The following is a 12500-nucleotide window of genomic DNA, read 5'->3' as shown; positions in this document are numbered from 1 at the left end:
GTTATGACGACGTTTTCGCAAACAAGTGTTGTGTGAACATGACAGGGTGTGACCACAGCTAGGTCTCTGATTTATTCCTTAATTTTATTTCTCTCTTTCCTCCACAAGTCTAACATGGCTGGCGCTGGTAAGCATGTCAATATTTTCTCTATATTTATAGGAAAATTTCCTTTAATACACAAACCAAAATGTTGAGTAAAAGAAATATTTGAATCTCAGAAAATAAGGAAACCATAAACAAAAAATTACTACTGTATTTTCTTGTACATATGATAGGGAGAAGACCTAAAGAATTTATAAACAATTTGGAACATTCCTTCAATTGCATTAAATTGTTTGGTATTAAAGAACTGGCGAAGAAGTAAGTCAAATGTGCAAAAATAATTGGAGGCAGAGATTAATTACGGTACATAAAATATTTGTTGTAATGAAAGTCATTGTAGTAGCACTTGAAAAGAACTTTATTTGAAAGTAAGTTAAGAATGATTACATATCAGTTTTGTAAAGAAAATATGCACTTGTTTTGTATAGGAACCAAGTATGACCTTTATTTCCCTGAAGAATTGTATAATGTTCATAGTGTGAATTTATGCAGTGCAGTATGTGCATTAGATCTCTGTGGCACTTGTTACATTGATAGTGTAAAGTTGAACACAATGACTGAGCTCATCCATGTTGAACAGATGTTATTGCAGTAAACTCCCGATATAATGGATCTCAATATACCGGATATCAGATATAACAGACAAAAAATCTGACTGGACAAACCCTCGCCATAATGGATTTTCATCTGCTACAGTGAGGGATCCTCAGTTATAATGGATCTTCGGATGTAATGACAGACCCGTTCCCATATCATCTGTTATTTCAAGGGTTTATTGTAATTTCTATTCCTACTAATTTCTGATTCCAGACAAACTTTGGGATATAACAGATCTGTCTGGTATTTCCATCAGATATAAGGGATCCTCAGTTATAATGTATCTTCAGATATAACAGCAGACCCCTGTCCCCATATCATCTGTTGTATTGAATGTTTACTGTAGATTTTATTGGAAAAGTAGAGATATTTCTTGTTCTGATAGTTTATAATTGGGTTTCTTAAGCTGATTAAGATTACTTGATGGCATTCATGAAAAACATAAAGGAGGACAATTGCCTTATGTGCCAGTAGAAATATGCTTGGATTTGTAGAATCAGGGAGATATGTTTGGGTAAATGAAATTGGTGGTGCCCAAAAAGTGTCATTTTATGTAAATAAGTGAATTTCATGACATGTACCCTGGTGCTTTATTAGAAAAAATTATGATAAATCAGTCTTGGTGGAGTGACGTGACACAGATGAATAAAATAGTGACACTTGAACCTTTATTGTGGTTGCTGCCAGGCCGTTCTATCCACCCTTGATGCTTTGGTAGTTGAAAGAGTTCTAAGAACCTGCAGTTTTCACCATTCTCAGTTGTCTCATACTGATCTCTAGTACTGCCCTGCCCCCCCTTTCCCCCCTCTCTCTCTCTTCTCTCTCTCTCTCTCTCTGTCTCTGTCTCCTCTCTGTTTCTCTCTCTCTCTCTCTCTCTCTCTCTCTCTCTCTCTCTCTCTCTCTCTCTCTCTCTCTCTCTCTCTCTCTCTCAATTTCTCCTGGAGGTTCTTTATCGTCGTCGTCGCTCCCCCACCCCACCTCTCTCTCTCTCTCTCTCTCTCTCTCTCTCTCTCTCTCTCTCTCTCTCTCTCTCTCTCTCTCTCTCTCTCTCTCTCTGTCTCTCTCTCTCTCTCTCTTTCTCAAGTACCCACTCAGACCTCAACCTTGCAGGTGGTCTACAACAGTTCATATATATATATATATTGGTGTCCATGCAATGCCACTGTTATCATCAGGGGAACCTGATCAGGGGAGAGGGGGGGGTGTACCTCTCAACCACAGGGGGAGGATGTGCTCCCAAGAAGCTAAGGGTTGCCTCGGAAGGGGAGACGGTGAGGTGCTGTGCCACCCGTCACAGTGGGTAGTGGACTGAGTCCTTGGCAAAGGATGCCTGTGGCTCTACACTCTAGCAAATAGTGGTGGAGGGGCTGCTGCACCTCGGCCCCACAGTTGTGTTATAGATCCTTTTCTCCCCATTTTCTATTTGTTCTGTCATTCCCATGTTTTAGTATTATTATTATTGTTCATATATATATATATATATACACACACACATACACACATATATATATACATACATATACCAATGGCTTTTTCCCCCCTAACAAGGGAGGTAGCCAAAGTCAAAGGCATAAATTCACCCACCCATTTCATCCCCACATACCGGTACTCCATTCCCATTCACCACTCCTCCCTCACTCTTTTTTTGGCTTCTCCTGGATGACGGGTCATCCCTGCATCTCGCCCACTGCTCTGGGGCATAGGCAATGCAGCAAAACACAGCACATCCATAGCAAGGCCACTTCATTTAATCAGCGACCACCTCCCTCTCTGTTCTCTGATGCAGAAAAAGAGAAGATGGGGAGAAATCCCTTCGGGCTGCATCAAAATATCATTCATGCATACTCCCTACCCCCATCCCCCACCCACACCCTTCCATGCATCACAGCATCATCCATACACAAACATTCTCCACTCACCCCTATCTTCTGTCTTCTCCCTTCCTTCCTCAATAGACATTCCTCTCTTTCCCAACACCCCTGTTTCCCCATCCATCCATCTCATCCTTGGTCGCCCCCTCATGTTTGCTACATCCACCTCTACCTTCCACACTTCTTTTACTAATCTTTCTCTACTCATTCTTTCCACATGTCCAAACCATCCCAATACTCTTTCATCAAACCTGTCTCCCTACTCTCTTTCCACCCCCGCTCTCCTCCTCACCTCATTTCTCACTCTATCCAACCTAGTAACCTCTACCATATTTCTCAGAATTTCATCTCAAACATACTTAAACTCTTCCTCTCTTATGTTCCAAGTTTCTGCCCCATAAAGTTCTGTCAGCACAATCACTCCTTTATAAATCTTCCATGTTTCTGCCCCATACAGTTCTGTCGGCACAATCACTCCTTCATACAATCTCCTCTTAGCACCCATTCCCAAATGTCTATTACTTATTATATTTTTAATCCCCCAAGACATTTACTTGCTTCTCTCAATCTGCATTCTACCTCCACCTCCAATCCTCTCTTTCCTGCCACATTCACACCCAAATATCTAAAGCTATCCACTTCCTCCAGTCTCTCTCCCATAATACTCGCTTTCAGCTTGCTGCCATCCTCTCCCCTTGTACATCTCATCACCTTGCTTTTACCCACATTTATCTTCAACTACGTACTTTTTCACTCACCTTCCCAAACTCTGTCACTATCATCCTTCATCCCTCCTCTGATCCTGCCACAGGTGCAGTGTTGGCAGCAAACAAACAACTGGCTTATCTCCTATTTTCCTCCGTTTCCTTTAACCATCTCCAGTTCCCAGCCCATTACCTGTGCTTTTACCTCTGGCAAAGTCCAACCCTTACTTCAAACCTTTCTCTCCATTTCTAATTCAAACACAGGCTTTACTACTCTCATAAAAATGCTTGACTGCTCTTAACAGCTTTCCTCCTATCCCATATATCTGCAATACCTCCCATAGTGATTACCTGTCTACCATGTCATAAACATTTTCCAAATCCATAAAGGCCCAATAAACATCCTGAGTCTTTCCTAAAGCTTTCTCACATAGCCTTACCACAAAAATCTGATCCACACAACCCCTACCTGTCCTAAAACCATACTGTTCCTCACCAGTTACTCCCACTGTTCCTCTCTAAATCCTCTCAATCAAAACCCTCCCATAAGTCTTCCCAATTACACTTAACAAACTGATCCCTCTAAAACTACTACACTCACACTTGTCCCCTTTTCCCTAGTAAAGCAGAACTATACATGCACTACTCCAGTCCTCCGCTACTCTACCCTCTTTTAGACAAACATTAAACAACCTTACCAGCCAGTCCATCATCACTGTTCCTTTTTTTTTTTTAGGCACTCCACATGACACCCATCCAACCCAAGTGTCTTACCTGCTCTCATTATTTTGATAACTGCTTTCACCTCATCTTTCCTTATTTCTCCTCCATTTTCCTCATTCATCACTGTCATTTTCTTATCGTTTCTCACTACAACTACCTTTCCCTCCCTGTCCTCCACATTAAGCAACTCTTTAAAATACTTTGCCCATCTTTCTCTTACTGCTGTTTCTTCCATTATCATCTCTCCATCTGTACCTTTTACCTTTTCTTCTCTACTTGATTCGCCTCCTCTTCCTCTCTTCATTTCCTTTCAAAACATCTTTTTATTACTTTAAAAAAATTCTGTCATACTCTTACCTCATACAAAAGCCTCGTTTTTTGCGGTTGCGGTTCCGTGGAGAGTTGGGTAACATATCGTATTTCGTCGCTGAAAGTTCCCCCAGCGCCTCTGGGGAAAGGATAAGGTAATAATAATAAGAAACCTACGCCAGGAGGCGTTGAGTAGCTGCGGCCGAAGCCGTCACCTTTGCCCTATGTACATGCGCTTGTTGGGTCAGGTAAAAGCCACTGCTGGCAATCGGAAAGAAATGCGGGATTCGAACCCACAGCTAAGCGGGTGCGAGACCAGCACGCTTCCGATTACGCCACCAGAATGGGAAGGACCAGTGAGAGAGAGAGGGAGGAGGGTGTGTGTGTGTGCTGAAGTCGGGGACGTCTTGCATTGAACTCCCCTCCCCCGTCCCCCTTACCCCGAACTGACATATTTGTCAACCTGTGGACACGGGCAGATCTTTGGTGGTTTGTGTGTGTGTGTGTGTGTGTGTGTGTGTGTGTGTGTGTGTGTGTGTGTGTGTGTGTGTGTGTGTGTGTGTGTGTGTGTGTGTGTGTGTGTGTGTGTGTGTGTGTGTGTGTGTGTGTGTGTGTGTGTGTGTGCGCGCATGTGTGTGTGTGTGTGTATGCATTTCGAAGGAGGAAGGTAAGCACCCGCAGAACGGGAGGATGGAGCTGATTTGGAGGTGCGAGCCACTGTAATTTGGTTGTGTAGCATAAGGGAGGTCGACTCCACCAGTATAGAGGGAAATAGGTGGATGGTCGGTTACTATGTTTAGTTGAAAATTGTTGTCAGAGGTTGGTTTTTCTACATGTGTGCGTGTGTGTGTGATTCACCTTGGTTTTGGATCACGTGTTGGACTCATGATCGACAGCTATTTCCCTCCCAGAAGAGAGCTCAGAGCTCATATATGACCGATCTATGGGTAATGCTGTGACCTTACACGCACACACACACCCAACTCCCCGCCCACGAGAGTTGGAATAACGACTCGAAGCGCAGTGATACTGAAATTATTTCAGCCCTGGGCAGGATTCGAACCCGGACCGCCGTAGTGACAGCCAGGGATTCTACCAACCGCGCCACCGAGTCGTGTGTGTGTGTGTGTGTGTGTGTGTGTGTGTGTGTGTGTGTGAGGTGAGTGAGTGAGTGTGAGTGTGAGAAATGGGTTTACTTTGTTCGTGATCTAAGGTGCAGCTGTCCGATGACCAGGAAGTGTTCCTGAGGGTCATTGGGACTGTTTAGCTCTTTCAACTCAGGGGGTCGATTGAATTGTTTGATTCTGTCTAACACCAGGCAATTGTATTCAGCATTAGACCAGCTCGGCCGCAGATAATTAATAAGAGAGAGGGAGAGAGAGAGAGAGAGAGAGAGAGAGAGAGAGAGAGAGATGGTGGCCACCCAAAGGAGAATCTTACGAATTCAGGTTCCGGGAAGTTCTTTCTTTCATTTTCTCTCTTTCTCTCTTTTTTCTTTCTCTTTCTCTTCCTCGTTCTCCCTCCCCTTTCCTCCCTTTCCCCCTCCCTCTTTCCCCCTTTCTCACTCCCTGCACCCCATTTCTCTCTTTCTTTCTCTCCCTCCCCCCCTCTCTCTCTTCCTCTCTCCCTCCCTCCCTCCCTCCCTCCCTCCCCTCCCTCTCTCCCTCTTTCTCCCCGTCTGTTTCTTTTTCTCATTTTCTCTATTCTTTGTGTGTAGTGATCTATTTATGTAACTATCCTGCAGTTTTGAATTCGTTTATGGAAATAACTTGGATTATATCGTCGAAGCTATTCCAGAAGTTGATGTATCTGTACAGATTTGTTATATTATTTTTTATGTTTAATTATCTGTTTATTTGTTTATTTATTGATCTATTTATTTACTTGTTAATCTATTCCCGTAGCCTCGTGACTCCCGTCTCGGTCCTACTGTAGAACTCGTCTCTAGCATCTTTTTCTTCTCTCTTTAACGACCTGAAGACTGCTAGCAAGTCACCTCTTTCTCTTCTTTCTTTGAATGGTGGAAGGCCCAGTGCTTTTCGTCTCTCTTCCCTATGTTTTATGTGCAAGGCTGGCATCCAGTTTGGTCGCCGTTGTCTCCTATTCTCTTGATCTTGTGTAGATCCTGCATGGGGAGGCAGCACCATTGCTGCATATTTCAGTCTAGGGAGGGTGGATCAGGTATTCTATCATTCTTTTTTATCATTACACCCATGTAGTAATACACGCACACACACGTGCATGTGTATGTGTGTGTGTGTTCGTCACTTCTCTATATTTCACCCAGTTTTGCTCATGCGTCTTGTCAGATGACAAAGTACTGTATGTGTGACCAATGCTTCCAGATTTTTTTTTCTTTTGTAATTAAATCATTCCACATTTAGTCATACTCTGGTGGCCTTTTTTGGGTCTTTACCGGTATGTGTGTGTGTGTGTGCGCGCGCGCGCGTGTTCGTGTTCCTGTGTGTGGTCAGGACTCGAGCCTGGTACCGGAGTACCTACGTGTGTGTGTGTGTGTGTGTGTGTGTGTGCGTGTGTGTGCGTGCGTGCGTGCGTATGCGGCCAATTTTTCTTTTTTAACCGACCTTTCAAAATAGTCGAGTTTGTATTATATATATACCCCATGTGCTGGGTAGGGCCTCCCCCAGCTGAATAAAACCGCACCGGGGACAGCTATAATGACATAGTTATGTGTGAAAGACAACGAAATGGTTAATCAAGATAGTTTTGACATATTTCTTTAATCCTTTAGTTTGTTGGTGGTGTGTGTGTCTTCTTCAGCTGAAAAATCACGTGGCGACACCTGGAATAAACTTCTAAGTCGCACAACTCAGAAAAAAGCGCTGTGTTGGAATCCAGCGGTATAAATTCCTTCATGGTCAGATCATCTTGGAAAAAAATAGAATAAAGAAAATAATAGATAAACGAATAAATAAGATTAAATACACAAATAAGTAAATAAGCAAAATGAATACAAAAAGTAAATACATAGATACGATAGGAAAAAACTGCAAGCAAAGAGAAGTGAATAAAGAAAACGGTTTCGATCTGATGGTCGCTCGCGGCTGGGTGGAGGGTTCATACACGAACCAACGAAGACAAACTGGTAAACTGGAATTCCAGGGCTTGGAAAGGAACTTCGGCGGGGTCCAGGAACTTGGGGACTCCAGCCTGAGATCATCCTGGACCCGACGATCCTCTAGGACCTTCACCCTCGGAGGAGAATGTTGGATCGTCGCCACTAAGACCGAGGACGACACCCCACCCCAACTCCACCCACTGTCGGAGTCGTCGGTGTTTGTTACGCTCTCTGTCTGTGTCACTCTTTTCCTGTGTCTCTGTCTCCTTCTGTCCTCTTCTCTTTGTTTCTGTCTCTGTCTCTTTCTGTCGTACTCTTTGTATCTCTCTTTTTCTCACATTTTCTTGATATTTCTCTCTCACTCTTTCTCTCTCTCTCATATATATATATATATATATATGTATATATATATATATATATATACAGTATATATATATATATATATATATATACATATATATATATATATATATATATATATATATATATATATATATATATATGTGTGTGTGTGTGTGTGTACCAGGGCGCGGTGACAGTAAACTCTCCTGGCGTGACCTTATGTATTCGTGGTGATTTAGTAAATGTAAATGTATGTATATATACGTATGCATATTGGAACCAATCCATCATTGCAGCATGCATACACATTTACATACGTACGTCCATACATTCATACGTACATATTTACGTTTATACATACATAGGTCAACGCGTGATCCAAGATCATGGTAAATTACATGCATACACACATGCATACATACATACACATATACTGTATGTACATATGTAAGTACATGCATGCATACATACATGTATACATACATACATACATATATATGTGAATAAATACATGCATACATACATACACATATACTGTACGTACATAAATGTACATGCATGCATTCATACATGTATACATACATGTATACATGCATACATATGTGAATACATACATGCATACATACACCTACAATAGATACATAGACCAATACATGATCCAAGAACATGGTGAATCACATGCATGCATACACGCATACATAAATGCATATACGTACACATATGCATACATACATGCACGCATACATAAATGCATATACGTACATACATACATATATAAATACATAGGTACATTCGTACATATATACATGCAAATAGTACATACGTGCATACAAACATACAATACATACATGCATCCAAACATATATACATATGCATGCATGCATGCATACGAACATACGTATGCGCATTATTCTGATCTCTTAAGTTAACTGTTTAAGGATGAATGTGCATTCCTGCGCCGAACGTGCAGTGAATAGCCCAACGAAGGAGGAATTCGGTTGTGCAGGTAATGGAGGAGGAGGAGGGAGGAGGAATATCTGGTGGAAAATAGAGGCCCAGGTGAGGCCTGCTGGCTGTGTTCAATTTGGTGAAAATGGACTTTGGTACTCCGAGGGAAGGAAAGAGTTACCAGTTAGTAAGAGTAATGGGGGGAAGAGTCTAGTACCGTTACCAGCGAGTAATAAGAAGGGGGTGGCCCGGGACGAGGATTTGGGGTGGGGGGTGGGGGAGTAGATTGGGGAGATTTTTTCACATTATGATTATGTGGGCTGACTGGAGGGGTGTTTAAATCCCTCGGCTTGAGGGTCTAGACCATCCCTCCCTCTCTCCCGCCTTCCTACGTATGTGTAAAATGAATTTTGGTTAACTAGAATTTGGAATAAAGCCGAAGATAGCGGGGTAGAGGAGAGAAGATAATTACAGAGAATGGGGATTTACATAAATCCGGTAGGAAATATATTTGATAGGCATAGGACATATATGTCACGGAAAACTGTAGATATAGACACTTAAAATGGTGAGTGGATTTGAGTAATGTGGAGGACAGGTGTTATGGAGGGAGAGGAGGAGGAAGAGGCGGGTTACTTGAAGAGCGGGTGAGTTAAATGATTCGATGATAAGAAAGTAGAAGTCAGAGGTATTATGCTCAGGAAGAGGCGAGTAAAAACTTCATTATGAGCGCGCGAAGGAAGCCCCAGGATTCGTTGAGATTTTGAAGCGACATGACGTCACAAGGTCGGTTGGTTCTTATTTCATCTCGAGAAAAGCCAAGACTTGTCCAATTTTTGTCCAAAAGATATGATTATCTTCAGTATGGGGTGAGGGGAAAGGAGCAGAGAGTGTTGGTGATGGTGCCGGAGGAAGAGGAGGATGAGGGGGAGGGGGAGGAGAGGAAGCTCGTGTGGAGGTGAGACTGAGAGCGGGTGCCGTGTGTCGTGTCAGTGTGTTTGGTGCAGTGACTGAGTGAAGGTATAGTCTTGGGTGGGTTCTTCGTGTGGGATTGTGCTTTGGCGGGCGATCTGCGCACCTGCTATAGCGTACCTTGGGGGTCGACGCGCCCCATAGTTTGCTTCCGATGTGAGGGTGCTCCGACCCTCCTTTGTCAGCCTGAGGGGCTTCTCGGAAAAGGAGATATTCATGAAGTTCTGAAGGTACTTTTTGTAAGTGATGTTGACATGACGTGACCTCTTGTCTTGAGGTCGATTGTGAGATGAAATTCGCTCTGATATATGGTGACACCACTGAAGATGGAAACCTTTGTCAATAGACCACTGGTCAGATTTAAAACATCGAGGTTAGGAAAGTGTTATCAACAATGGTTGAGTTCTTATGGTCATTTATCGAGAAATTGGAACTGATGACCGGTACTTCGAGGAGGACTAGCCGTCCAAGATCTCACTTTGAACAACTTCATCTGTATGTTTTCTGACTTTTCATACAGGGAGAGTTGACAACCGGCGACAAATCCCTTTCCTTTACTTTCCGTCGGTGACATAAGAACATGTCCCAGACATCAGTCCAAGGTTACATCCTCAGAGAGATCTGTGAGAGGGTCCGGGGATCGTTGCCACCTGCTGTGGGGCTGTGGGCAATATTTGTCAACAGTTGATTAATTGGCTTGAGTAGTTACGTATGTACTTTATGTATCTATGGGTAGTTCAGGAGAAAAAATCGTAATCTTGCTTGACCTCATTTGACCAGGCCTGACCTAACCAAACCTAAGCTAATCTAATCTAACTTCAGCATAGCCTATCCTAGCCTAGCCCAGCATAACCTAACGTCTCCTAACCTAAACTAACCTAGACCAGCAGCACTTGACCTAACCCGACATAACATATATTTATGCGACTTTTGTTTGTCTACGTTTAAGGAGTTTCTATTCGCGTTCGCACATCGAGCGGCCACGTCACAAAAAAGGGAAGAAAATGTGCCGAAAAGATATCAACTTTTGAAATCAATCAAAAGAGGAAATAGTCGAATATGAAATATAGATTGATTTGAGGACAAGTTTGACAGACTGAGTCAGAAGGACCCTCACGAGTGTAGCCGTTTTACTGTTAATTACAAATAGGGAATTACAAGGCTAAACAAGTCTTGCACACACACACACACACACACATACACACACACGACCCGATGGCGCGGTGGTTAGAGCTCCCGGCTGTCACTACGGCAGTCCAGGTTCGAATCCCGCCCAGGGCTGAAATAATTTCAGTATTGATGCGCTGCGAGTCGTTACTCCAACTCGTGATCGGGGAGTTGTGTGTGTGTGTGTGTGTGTGCGTGTAAGGTCACAGCATTACCCATAGATCGGTCATATATGAGCTTTGAGCTCTCTTTCGGTAGAAAAATAGCTGTCGATCACGAGTCCAACACGTGATCAAAGACCGTGATGGTGAATCACACACACACAAGCGGTGTAATTACTACATCGTCACCCTCGTTGACTGCACACTGTTCGATTTTGCAGAATTAATGTTTCTAATTTCGCTAGCGGGTTCTAGGCCCAAGCCAATTTGACGGGAAAATCTTTTAAATTTGACACTTGCCTCATAACGCAAGAGAATGGAAAATTTTGGTGGCAAGTTAGTGAAATTTTGAATTTGTTTTTTTACACACACACACACACACACACACACACACACACACACACACACACACACACACACACACTATATATATATATATATATATATATATATATATATGCAAAAATAATCACAATAACGCGTGACTAAATAATATTGCAGGAACCATAGGTAAAATAAAGTCGTAATACTAAACGTTTAGTATTACGACTTTATTTTCCCTGTGGTTTTTGATATATATGATATATATATATATATATATATATATATATATATATATATATATATATATATATATTATTTTTCAGGGGTCTTTACTTTTTTGTCTTTGTTGCCTTGGAGTGTGTGTATATTGTGTTTATTTGTTTTTTGTTTGTTTGTTTTCTTCCTCATTACTATTTACCTTAAATTGCCTTCGACTTCGTCATGGCCCGAAATGTCTCCTGTCATCGGAACCAGCTGTCAGTTCGCGGGGGGAGCGGGGGGGGGGGCGATCCACCTGAGTTAAGACGTTCTGGCGCCTGAAGCCAGTCAGGAAGCCTGACGTCATGATCAGATATGTTCAGACTGGTACAGTTCCGGCTTTCAGTCTCACGTGTGTTCAGGAGGAATGACAGTCGAGTCCGGGTGGGGAGAAGGGGAGAGGGGTGAGTGTCTAGAATTCTGGGGGAAGCTCAGAGGATGCTATTGTTCCCTTGACGCGAGCGCGTTACACACACACACACACACACACACACACACACACACAGTTGATAGAGTACACCTGGCAGTACCTGGTTCGAATCCTGCCCAGGGCCGAAATTATTTCGGTATCGCTGAGCTTCGGGTCGTTACTCCGACTCTCGTGGACGGGGAGTTGGGTGTGTGTGTGTGTGTGTGTGTGTGTGTGTGTGTGTGTGTGTGTGTGTGTGTGTGTGTGTGTGTGTAAGGTCATATCATTGCCCATAGATCGGTCATACGAGCTCTGAGCTCTCTTCCGGGTGGGAAATAGCTGTCGATTACACACACATAAAAAAAAAACTCGTGGCGCAGTTAGTAGAGTTCTCGGCTGCCACTACGGTGGTCCGGGTTCGAATCCCGTCCAGGGCTAAATAATTTCAGTATCTTTGCGCTGCGAGTCGTTACTCCAACTTTCGTGGGCGGGGAGTTGGGTGTGTGTGCGCGTGTAAGGTCACAGCATTACCC

The 12500-nt window shown here is 43.1% G+C and overlaps 1 protein-coding gene across 5 annotated transcripts in view; it reads left to right on the top strand.

The window, feature by feature from the left end:
* stmA (Protein EFR3 homolog stmA) overlaps positions 1-12500 on the top strand; it is a 150633-nt gene that overhangs the window by 9194 nt on the left and 128939 nt on the right. The window contains exon 1 of one of the 5 annotated variants that reach the window (XM_076201966.1): positions 109-127. The exons of 1 other annotated variant lie outside the window; for it this stretch is intronic. In XM_076201966.1, the coding sequence (XP_076058081.1) occupies positions 115-127 (13 nt within the window). In that variant the 5' untranslated portion in view covers positions 109-114. Of the gene's footprint in view, positions 1-108; positions 128-9667; positions 9709-12500 lie in introns of those variants that run through there. 3 more of the 5 variants (XM_076201962.1, XM_076201964.1, XM_076201968.1) reach the window with 3 other exon arrangements.

Source organism: Oratosquilla oratoria, chromosome 18 (genome assembly GCF_046742065.1).
Source record: "Oratosquilla oratoria isolate Oo_2021 chromosome 18, ASM4674206v1, whole genome shotgun sequence".
NCBI classification, from domain to species: Eukaryota; Metazoa; Arthropoda; class Malacostraca; order Stomatopoda; family Squillidae; genus Oratosquilla; species Oratosquilla oratoria.
This window is presented reverse-complemented; position numbering and strand designations above follow the sequence as displayed.